This window comes from Melozone crissalis, unplaced genomic scaffold, assembly GCF_028551555.1.
Source record: "Melozone crissalis strain CALT ecotype California unplaced genomic scaffold, PUWL_Pcris_2 ptg000036l_1, whole genome shotgun sequence".
Classification (NCBI taxonomy): domain Eukaryota; kingdom Metazoa; phylum Chordata; class Aves; order Passeriformes; family Passerellidae; genus Melozone; species Melozone crissalis.
The window spans coordinates 9,879,882-9,892,070 of NW_026535814.1; the positions used below are offsets into that span (position 1 = coordinate 9,879,882).

A 12,189-nucleotide genomic window follows, 5' to 3' on the forward strand; every position below is an offset into this window, starting at 1 on the left:
AGCATGCGTAATGTTTGAATTTGAAACAATCTGTGCCCTACTGGTGCAAATATTTTCACCTTTTTATTTTCTAGACCTATTTTGGTTCACAGGGAGAAATGTTCTGAATCAATCTCCATCATTTGGTGGCCTTACATGGGTAATAATACAGCACAAACTAATATATTTCATTATAGAAAATATATTAAAATCATAGTTCATTATAGTTCATATATGGAAAACTTCCAGTCATTCTTGAAAGTTTTGATATTAAATGCTGCAATAAATATTCAGTATTAATAGACACAAAAAAACCCCCATGCCTTTTATAGTAAAACTGTTAGGAAGATTTTGAAATTGTATCTTAACATTTTTTTTTTTTAATCCTAAAAGGTTCCTTTTAGTAAAGAACATTCTTGAGGTCATTGGTTTCCTCTTGAAATTGAACCCTTGTCAGATATGTGCATTTTGAACAATAGTGTTCCTTGTTTGCAAATTCTGAAGAGAAAATCTGCACACTTCCACTATCCAAATGCAAGACTTTGCTGCATGGGAATTTTTTTATGAAAATGATTTTTTATATACCATGGTATGTATGATGTAATTATTTTTCACATTGAAAAATTTTAAAACCCCTCATCATTATTTTAGTCTGGGAAATAGTCACATTTTAAGAAAACTTTTTCAGTACATTTTCTTTACAAAGTTGCCTTTGCATCATTGCGCGCATCTTCTTTTGCCTTCTCTTTCAAATACAAACTAATTACAAAAAACTATTTTTAAACTATTACTGTCTTATATGTCCTCCATCTCTGAATTTTTCAATTTTTATTCTTTTTTCTTGCAAAAGAAATGGTACCATACAACATAAAATCAATGGACTCAGGTTTATATTTTTAGTAGAACCAGAAGTAGTCATTAAAGCTTTTTATCAGACAAATGGAAAGTATCAACTGGAGTTCAGTTGATTTAATTTTGTGTTCCTCTTTAGATAAGTACAGTCTTCTCTCTATGATAGCTTCCAACACATCTGCAGTTGGAAATCACTTTTCTCATGCCAGTCAGCACTGCCCAGCAGAAGAAGTGTGCTGGACCCCTAAATATGAGATTAGAAATACCTAACCTCATATTTAGTCACCACAGGGCTCAGTCCTGCAAACTTTTACATACTGAAGTACCTTGGGTGTAACTGTGAGCCTTCTTTTTGGAGTAAGACTATGGACATGCTTAATATTTTTCAGCCCTCAACCTTAAATGTAAATTTAGATGCTGACTTTCATGTGCTCTAAATTCTTCATCTGTTTGTCTCTATATATATGGAAGGCGAAAAATCCCCAACCTTGTATGGATCTAGAATTATGTCAACTCTTAATATGTCAACTATATGATATTTTTGAGAGTGTAAGTGTTAGAATAAGTGTTAAACCTTATATGAAACATCCTTAAGGTAGTCTGTGCATCTGTTGTGGAAAGATTTTTTAATTGTGACCAATGAGAAGTTTTGCTTTAAAACGGACAGATTCTCCACCCGCTTTGATCATCTTTTTCATGATGTTATGAGCAACTATGAGCAAAATGATCTGAAAAAGGATGAAGACCTCAGTCTTAATTTTCCCCCTTTTCCTCTTTGTCTGAAATTCCACCATTTTGGGACGTAATTTTGTTTGCACAGAGGAGAAAAAAAAAGCTTAATCACCTAACTGGGAGGAAAATCAGGAGAGGTGAGAAGAGTAAAAGAAAAGAAAACTCATAAACTATTGTCCCTAGGCATTTTTAAAAGTAAGGTCGGGACTTGAGGAGAGCAACAATCAGAAAATTTCCATGCTCTTTGTTTTCAAGGTGTGAGCAGTATCACAACTGAAATTTGTTGCTACAGTATGTGTCACCACAGCATAATCAAAAGCCCTGAGCTTTGGCTCTTTTGTAAGTTTACCTGCTCACTCTGAGCAGCTCCAAAGCAGCATAATAGTGAAACCTGAAACCATGGCTTGTATCTAAATGAAAATGTGGTTAGGGAAGCAGAGCAGAGCACAGCTCTCTGCACATTACAGATTAAGTAGGAAGTGGCTGATCAGCTGCTGCAGATGTTGTTGCAGGTTCTTAGTAAACCCTCTGTAAAACCCAGAAAGCTACCCAGATCTTGCATGTAGAAGTGGTGAGGTGCTTTGCAGTAAAACTGAAAAGCATGTTGGGTTTGCAGAGTAGCTCAAAAACATTTTGCTTTATAAAAATATTATTTTAAAGACTTTCTGATGTGTAACTGCTTAAAAAGTCCTGAAGTCATTTTATGATGAAAACTATAAAAATTCACTAAAATTTTATTTGAAGTTTCCTTGTAGCACCTGCTCACTGTCAGGGTTTTTTTAACATTACTAAAAGCTGGAGTCAGTAACAGACCAGGAGCTTACTGCATCAGGGGTGAAAGGCAATAAGATCTCACCAAATGCCATACTCTAGGCCAAAGAAAGAAGGTGGGTTTTTTTCAGAATGCAAAGTCAATAACCCATTTTTGCCCTGCATGTTGCAAGAGACTGCATTGTTATAGAAGGGATTTTCTTACTTACATATGTATATGTATTTATACTGTCTATTTATGGTGAAGCAGGTATGATGAGACCACTCAAAATGGAATGTACACAGTGCTATGCATTGCTGTTCAGTTCCAGTTTTATTTAGGATGCAGGCTTGGACCAGAAATTTCTGGATTGAGGCAGTGGATAGGCAGGATGCTACAGCCTGATACCTTAAATATCATTAACAGTTCAATCTTTGTGGTTAAGTCTGGATTATTTGGAGACTGGAGGCCAGACTAATGCATTTGCTAGAGAGTGTATTGCAGATAAGATCAACACAGCTGTTTTGAGCTAACTGGGATTTCTAAAGTGCTGCTGGCTTTGGGAGCAGGTATACATTGCTGCTGCAGCCCCACCAAGTGTGAGAAAAATATGCATAGTTGAAGCCAGACCACCCTCTGCTGGAACAGGATATTTGCCTGCTTCAAGGGAGATTATCAAAATTACTATTTTTCATTGTTGCCAATTAAAAGCTTTGTGCCAAATAAACACGTTCTATTGCAATACTGATTTGATTGAACAGACAGGTTTGTATTTTCAGCTGATGGACGTAGAACTGCGGGTATGAGTGCTAAAAAATATGTGAGATTTTTTCCTCTTTGACAGCTTCTATTCTGCTCAGGTTGGTAATTGGATATTTACCGTCTTCTGTGTGCCAATCTCTCACCCAAACACTGAGATACCCTGGTATTTAGGGAGGCAATAAATAGAGACATGTTAAGTTTTATTAATACTGGAGCCAAAATCACCCTTGCACATGAGTCCAATTCATTTTACAATTTTGAAAAACAAAGAACCATCTGTGACCAAAGGACCAGTCCCCTCAAGATTCCCATCCCACCAAGTAATACATGTTCTGGGTGCAGTCCATTACAGACTTTAGGCAGTGCTTGGACTTCTCTTCATTTTGCCACATATTTATGGAATGAACATCTCAGGACAGAGTGATGAAGTATCTCAGGACAGCACTGAGGTTTTAATAGGGTGAGAATTGCTTTTTCTCATTCTCATTCTGTCCTGAATGCTTCAGGACAAAATTCACAAGTTCCAAAAGAGCTGGACTTCTAATTTCTCTTTTGAGTTCCCGTGGGAAAGGCATAGAAATTATGCTTTTTTATGCAGGTTGATTTCTTCTGCTGTTGAACACAGAATATCGGGACATGAAGGGAGATGGGATCTTTCTCTAGATGTCATACCAAAGATGTATCAGTGTTTCCCTTTCACAAGCCAAGAATGGCAAGGGTCAAAGTCACAAGTATTGCATCAAGACAACTTCAGTGTCCTTCACTTCCTGATAAACAAACATTCCCAAGAATGTAAGTGAACTTTTGGCCAGTGCCCATATGAAAGCTGCTTGAGAAGGTTCTCCAAGAGCACAAGATAGATTTTTGCCGTGTTCTGTGCATAGCTGTCCAGTAAGTGCTGAGGATCTGAGCATGATTAAAGAAGTTTAATGCCACAAGCAGCAGTATAATGGGACATTCTGTGGACAGTTTTTATAGCAGTTTCTCTATACAGCTGCAGTGCCTTTTCTTCTGTTCTTTTGTTTTTATTTGAAGAGCTTCCGTTTCTGCCTCTGTTTATTCAGTGCAGCACTTCTTGGGAGAGGGCTGAGAGTCCTGAGAGGAGAGGCTATTTGGAAACCGAGGTGTGAGCTGTCAAAGCTGCCCCACAGTGACCGCCCTTAACACTGTTTACTGCGATCAGAGTGCTTCAGGTGCATGTGAAGCCAGGATGAAGTTTCAGTTTAATTTCTTGATCTGAGTGTCTGCTGCTGACTGCTGTTCCACTACCTCCATGGAGCTTTTCCATGTTTTTATAGTACCAAGTGTCCCAGATTTAAAAAAAAAACAAAAAAACTGCTCCATTAAAACAGGAAAAAAATCCACTATTGAATGTTATCATACCTTTGGCTCAGCAGGCCTGATTATTACACCTTTTTTTCCAAACAGCTTTTCACTTTTTCAGCATGTCACTTTCCTACCTAAATCATTCCATTATTTCTAGTATTAGAATTAAATTATTTTACACCTGCATCAGTCTTGGTCATAAGTGTAATTAATTAAGCTAATTAAAACTCTAAAGGCAGAGAAGAGTCAGTTACAATAGTTAGAAACTAAAAAAGCAGTATTTCTATTAATATGATGTTACTGTTAGATGATAAAAAACTACAAAAATTAAAAAGGACAGGTTGTTCAGCCTTTATACTTAAAAATAAGCTCTTAATCTAAAATGCATGTGGTGTCCTTTCCTGGCTCACTTTCCTATTGCCTGAACTTGGCTCTCAAGAGACATCAGATGAAAGAAGTATTATGCACAGAGACTTGGGAAAAATTTTTACCTTAGTCCTACAAAGGACTTATAACAAGAAGTAATACAATGTGAAGACAAAAGGTTCATATGCATGTTGAGCACATACACAACACTCTGTTAGGACAACGTGGATACAACCACTGAAAAACTGATGTAGGATTCCCTATTAAAACACAAAAATAAATTTTTGAGAGTATTATTAATACCAATTAACATGGCTTTCAGGAAAACAAAAACAAAACAACAACAATAACAACAACAACAACAACAACAACAACAACAAAATAAAGCAAAACAACCAAACCAAAAAACAGACTCCTTTCTGGTTGTTTCATTTGATTAAACTCTAGAATTCATCTGGAGATACATTCATATTCTGGAGATAGGTTCATATTTATAAGAAGTTTTAGGGCAATGAGGAATTGTAGTCTGTGGATGAATAAAGACTGTGAAGAATTAAATGCTAAGATATAATCTGCAAGTATTCAGATACAACAAGAGCACAGTGAGGCGTAACCTTGGCTCATTTAAGCAAAGTTCGTTTTTATTCAAATGCAATTGTACATATGTATTGTACATATAATGTACAGTTGTACATATAATGAAGAAATATAAACCATACCCGTGAAACAAGGTGGTGTAATGATTTGGAGGAAAAAAATCAAGTTATAAGCAGCTCTACAATTGGGTGAGGACTAAAATGAGACACAAGAGCATAATGCTTAAGGGTTATCAGCTTGTACTCTAGATTCTTGGAGTTTTACCCTTAAAGAATTTTTATATAGTTAAAAAGTTTTTGAATAAAAGATTTTTGCTCCTGGACATTAGCTTAATAGTCAGGAGTCTGCTCTTCCAAAACAGGAGGAGAGATGACAATTGGAGAAAATACTGAAACCCCCTGGATGAAATCAGTGGAGATATGGCCAGATGAAGAATGACTTGCAATTTTCATCACTACACGTGGCAGACAAGTGCATGCTCTGTAGAATTCCAGTGCCAGATTTTCTACAGTGTTGGAAAAGTTGGAGAGATAACAGAAATAGCTATGAAATAATTGGGAAAGACGAGGAAGAAAAAGAAAAAAAAAAGCACCCTTGATTGAGATTTAAAAGGTCAAGTCTTTTAAAGTCACTGAAAAACATCTGAGTTATGTAATAATTCCAGGGCTGTCATTACCTTTTGGGTATAAAACAGTGGTGATAAAAAGGCTTTTGACCTGGTGTGCGAAGGTAAAAATAAAAGAATGTGAAGCCTGAGGAACTTAGAAAAGAGTAAGATGCAGGTTTTAATAGAAAGCAAACTTAAAGTACCGCTACAAAAACTCTATAGTATTCTTTGTCTTGTCAACACCCCTCAAAATACTGAAAGACACATTTTAGCCAAAATGTTACTTTAGTATAGCTCCAGCTGTTGATCTCAATATTTCAAATGTGATGTAACAGACAGGACAGCAATAAAAGAATGTCAGCATCGAATTGGAAGGGATATAAAGAACATGTTTGTCACTGTTTTGATGTCCATCCCAATGTACAGGGTAAGAACGACTGTACTAGAATTTATTCATCCCATAAATTTATCCTATTTCTTCAACATGGACCTCAAAGCATGAAAATTGTACTTTCACTGTTAGAAAGTGCCTTCTACAAATGTTGCTTGCTTTTAAGCATGTTACTGACTGCCTCTTCACTATGGAAAAGAAGAGGGGGAAATATAAATTATCCCTTTCTTTGCTACCAGAGACTTAGGTATTAATTTTGTTCTACCCCAATCTCAGCACATTTCCCTAAACCACCACCATTTGTTCAATATATTCAGGAATTTATGTTTTCTAGACCTCATTCTCACTATTCTCCTTTGGGTACTCTCCAGCTGACACACATTGGCCCTGCTGTAGCCTCCTCAATACTAAGAGAAAGGATTATTTCACTTAACTTTTGGGCTATATTTTTGAATAAAATGTTAAAAAGATAAGTGGTACAAATTTAATCTTGACATATCTTAAATGGTAAGGATCTTCTTTTGTAATAATCATGTTCCTTAATGCACAAACCACAAAAGAAATAACTTGTGTAATCATCCGTTTTGGGACTATCAGTATTTTTCCGTTTAAGTAATGGAGGAACTTAACAGGTTTAAAATGCACCACTGTTCATATATATGTTGACAAGTTGGTCTAAGCATCCACGAAGAAATATTTATCCATAATTTTTTGAGTTGTATGGTAGTACAGAGAAAAACTGTCAAGGTTTGATAATTTCACATTGATTTCCATGTGAGATAAGGAAAGGTCCATCCTTAAGTTACCAATTCCCCTTTTCCTGTCTTTCACAAGGACAGAATTCCAGACACCCAATAAGCTAAAAATGCTCTTCCAATAGATTCTTGCAATTTTCAGTCTTAATATTAAACTTTAGTAAAAATTTGTTGTTGTTCTGTGTTTTGAACCACTTTTTTTTCAGTGAGGTTATCATTTCCTTTACTTGACAAGATTCTAATCTGTCACAGGTGTGAACTTAAATGAATTCTCCAGAAGAAAAAGGAGTTTCTTCTATGTTGTAATTGATTTCAACAGAACTCTGAATTTGTTTTTTCCTGCTGTTCCCCTTTTCCTTGGATTTTTCTGGATTTGTCTCCATGCAGCTTGGGACTGTTCTTTTTGGCTAGATTTAATTCACTAATAAAAATTCAAAAAAAAAATCATACTTCAAAAACATCATAGCATCAAAACTCTGACTTAATTTGCTTGTGTAGAATGATTTCTCTCAAAATCAACCCTCAGAGCAGTGGTTGCTATGGTTTGGTTGTGGTTTGTGCAGGGAGCATGAATTCAGTACAGCACACATGCATACCAGCTCACTCATGTAATTGTGGCTTCTGTGCCTAGCGCAGAGCACCATCAGTTTTTGGGGCTACACCTGTCTGCTGGGGGTGTAGCTTTCTGTGCAGCTTTGCCACTTTTCTAATCTGAGCTTGCTAGAAAAGTCCAGACTTTCTACAACTTATATTAAAAATGTATTTGAAGATGTTCAGAGACCTGTACCTCTCTCTGTAAAGGCCAAAATATGTTTTTGTCTCTTATCCCTTCCCTTTAAACTCTTTGAGCAAAAAAACTCAGCAATACTATGTCAGTGCTCATATGAAACCTTGCAGCTGGTCTTTTAAGGGAATTGTGGAATTATAATTTAGTTTTGAAACACAGGTACTAATATAGTGGGTGAACTGTGCTGTTTTTGTGTCTAGTTCGTGTCTTGGCAAAGACATTTTTGTGTCCTTGTACAGGGAGAACGTTTTTGAATGCAGAGTCTCCTCCTGTCTAGTGTGATAAGATAATGCAACAAAAATATCTAGAGCAGGTTCAGCAAAATATACTTTGTCTAGGGTGTTTGCAGTACTGATATCTTACCCAAAAACTTCATCAAACACAGCAAAGTTCCTTCCTCAGATGTTTGCTTGATAAATTCAGTCTGTTCTGCTATATTTCAGGTGCTAAAAATGAAGGTTTGAAACAGAAAACGCTTTCCTCAGCAGCACTTGCCCCACCAATACCTCCATCACACGCTGCTGGGCCACCTCCTCCACCAGCCTTTCACCCATCCCTGCAGGGGCCAGCAGCTCCCAGCCTGCCTCCCAGAAACATCAAGCCCAGCTCTGAAACAATGTGAGTGAACAAAAGCCACAACATCTTTATTTTCTTGCCTTTCTCTGCCTACCGCTTTCCTCCTGGTGCAGCAGGCAAAGGCTGCATGTGCTCCAGGTTTCTGACAGAGGAGTGTCTCATACTACTTTCCTAATCCCACCCAGTACCTGGCCTGTTTAGAATTAGCTTTTTGTATTAGTTTGTACCCTCCATCTATTCAGTTGTTTCCCTGAACTGTCTTGTGCATAACAATTTGTTATTGTCCTCTGTTGGAGAGGGTAAGGGGAGGGGAACATACTGGTTTTTGACTCCAGAACAATCCAAAAACTTTAAACACTGATAGAAAATCAGTTGCCTCAATAGCTTAAGGTTTCCCCTGAATTTTTCTGGGCAAAGAGGGTGAGGAGGGTCAGGTCTATGAGCCAATACCCCAGGAAGCAGCTTTGCAAGCTGGAGGAACTGAGCTCAGCACTGGTTGTGAAACTGCACTGAGGCCATGACGTGGCCTTGTGTGATAACCCTGAGAAGCCTCTGTTGTTATGGGGCTCCTTTCTTTATCCTTCTTTGAAGAGCTGCGTACAGAAGTGGGACCTCTGCTGACAGAGTTGTAAGTGCTTGAGTCCAGCATCAAAACTGACCAGAGTCAAGCTGAGCCTGAAAAATGAGCTGCTTCCTGGCCAGCAGGCACTGCAAAGAGCATCAGCCAGCAGGCAGGAGCAGGGAGGGAGGCATGTCCAGCTCAGCGCTGTGTGACAGCATCAGTCCTGCCTCACAGCCGCAGTACCTGCAGGTACTGCAGGCTGGGTATCCTCCTCTTTACCCAGGCATAGGAGCCGAGTTTGACATCAGACACTTTTTAAATGTACCTCCTGATGCCCTGGCTGCTTTCTCATTCCTGTGTGCCCTGTACATTCTACTCTCTGCTGAAAATTTGTGCCTGGATGCTGACACCTTTGCTTTTGCCTGTCGCCATGCTTTCCCCATCAAGCCAGCTTTAGAACATCCCGTTCTGCTTTCAAGTCCTTTTTTTGATTACACTTCTTTGATTATAACTGTCAGCCCTTGTTTTCTTTCTGCTATTAAAAAGCATTATGAAGTTAAATGTCTCTGATATTATTAGGTATATTCTCAATTCAATTTCCCATTTTTCTCGTTTGAGCAACATTATAAATCTAAGAGCTCTGGTGACATTTTACCTGGCCTAACGTTTACACTGTTTCTCTTGTCCCTTGTTTAGACTTTAAGCCCAACAAGTCAAAGTCTCAGAGCTACATTTAGCATTGAGGAAAAAGTCTGAAATTGTACTTTTGCACTGTAAGAAGACTGCACCTGCAAAAATGGTTAAAAAGCCCAACAGATTCTTTCCATTCAGTCAGCCCATCTGCTTATGATATTTTTCATACCACACTCTCTCTGAGTGCCTTTGGCTCACTTTGATGTTTTTTACTCTAGATCAAGATGGCCCCACCTGAAACACTGAGTCACAGTCAGAGAGAACACGTTAGAAAATCTTGTGTGTACTTAAGTAGGATATAGGGCTCAATAGACTGTTCTGCTTTTGTATAAAATAGATAATAAAAAGCACCAGAAAAATGGTTAATGAAAATGTAATCATAAAAACATCTTCATAGGTTTTACATCCTTACCTTTTCATATTTACAGAAACCTAGAAAATGAAGAAAATTATGATGACGTTGAATTTGTTTCACAGGGTAAGATGCATACATTTTATACATTTTAATTAATGGCTACTGTGAGAAGCTGTGAGCATGTTGTATTTATAAGATAAGGAAAAGTTTGTTGTATTCAAGAGTGATTTGTTTACTAATTATACTGGTTCTGCCACTTTATGGAGATGGTTGTCTCATAACACTAATGGATCTACTGTTCTGTGATTAATATGATAGACTCTCAGTAACTGCACTAAATTTCTTTCTTCCCACCCCCTTATCCTCTTTTTCTATTTTTTCTTCTTTTTATCTTTCTTTTTGTTTTTGTTTGGTTAGAAATATGCTGGAACTATAATTCACCAGATCTTCAAACCTGACTGAAAATGAATGCTGGTCTTTCAGAGTTGTGTGGTCTAGTGAAGGAGGCACTGTTCTATGCTAGATTTAAAAAAAAAAAAAAAAAAAAAAAAAGATGGGTTGACTGTGCTTTTACTGTCACTCTGTGGGTCTGAGAGTATGAGAGGCAGTGAGTTGTACCAGGGGCAGCAGACAAGCAGATTGTGACACAAAGAATGCCCATCTGCCTTCTGACCCCTCCTTGGTGGCATTTGGACTGTGCCAGGCACGCTGTGCATCATTTTGTGTGTTGGCCATCCAGACTCACAGCACTGCAGGCCGTGCAGCTGGAGCACAGCTTTCCTTACCTACCTGCCTGCAGAGTAAGGAGGAATCAGGAGATTCACAGAATATCTTTTCCTGCTGCCCAGAGCAGAGGCTGGATTAGGAAAAGAGCTTTTGCCATATTTGTTTAGCTGTTGGGCTGGTGCAAGCAATTTCTTTGAGGTCTCTTTGGATTTATTAGGTTTTTGACAATCATAAAAGTAGTGATTTTGTAAAAAAATAACATAAGTAAATTCACTAACATAGTTAAAGATTTTTTAAAACAAATTTTCCACTTTTAAAATACATGTGAAATATGCTGTTTGTAAATATTTTTAGTTTGCAATGTTCTATGAAAGCAATCTAGAAAAACTGAATTTTGCATTCATACCTTCATCTAAAAACAAGATCCTGCAAAATAAAAGATTCTAGTTAATACCACTGACGCTATAGGCAGTTTTAAATAGTTAATGCTAGAATGAATTGTTTTCTGCACAAGAAAAAAAATAAATATCCTTGTTTTATTTTGTTCCTTTAGGTCATGGAAATACACAGAGGGTAAGTACTATACAGCAACATAAACCTATCTTTTTAGCAAAAACTTAAAAGTTTAGTGAAACTTCTTCAACACATTAGACAATTACTTGCAGATTTAATCCAGTATATCCACAGTAAGCTGTAGAAGCAATTATTTGTTGTGAAGGATAGAAATGGAATCAGAGAGAAGCAGAGTAAACTGGAACAAATTATCAAAGCTGGCTAGACACCAAAAATTGATTTAAAAAAAAGAAAATGGAAAACTACGTCTTCTATTATCATTGACCTTTCATTTCACTGGAATTTTCCAGAAATAATAGAAAGAATGGTCCTGGTCCATTCTGATAATAGAATATTTCAGTTAATATTTCAGCTAATCACATATTTTATCATGTATATATATACCTGGCTATATAAGGACTAAGACAATCTCTTAGAACTTAATCTGAATACCATGTAGATCCTTAGCATTCCAGTTTAAATAGGGCTAACCCTGACACCTTCATCATGGAAGTCCAGTCATCGGCAATGATAAAGACTTTACAGGACACACTTTGCAATTAAAACATCCACTTCGGATTAAGCAATCTGCCTGGGTGGTTTTAACAATCCAAGGCTTGATAGGTATGATATCGTAAAAAATAGCAGAAATAAAAGAATAGTGTGTTTGAATAATGGAGTAACTTGTTTGGGGAAGCATAAAGGTATTTGCATTTTGCTATAAATGATTCTTACATAGTTTGTCTGAAGCTTATATAGCAGAGCAAGTTTCTTCATATCTATTCGACTGTACTTAGACCATTGAAAATTGATTCTTTTT

The 12,189-nt window shown here is 37.1% G+C and overlaps 1 protein-coding gene across 1 annotated transcript in view; it reads left to right on the forward strand.

Moving 5' to 3' along the window:
• Window positions 1-12,189, forward strand: part of FYB1 (FYN binding protein 1) — a 48,130-nt gene that overhangs the window by 16,411 nt on the left and 19,530 nt on the right. Inside the window, exons 3-5 of the mRNA XM_054283252.1 lie at window positions 8,349-8,523; window positions 10,165-10,214; window positions 11,371-11,390. Of these exons, the coding sequence (XP_054139227.1) occupies window positions 8,349-8,523; window positions 10,165-10,214; window positions 11,371-11,390 (245 nt within the window). The remainder of the gene's footprint in view (window positions 1-8,348; window positions 8,524-10,164; window positions 10,215-11,370; window positions 11,391-12,189) is intronic.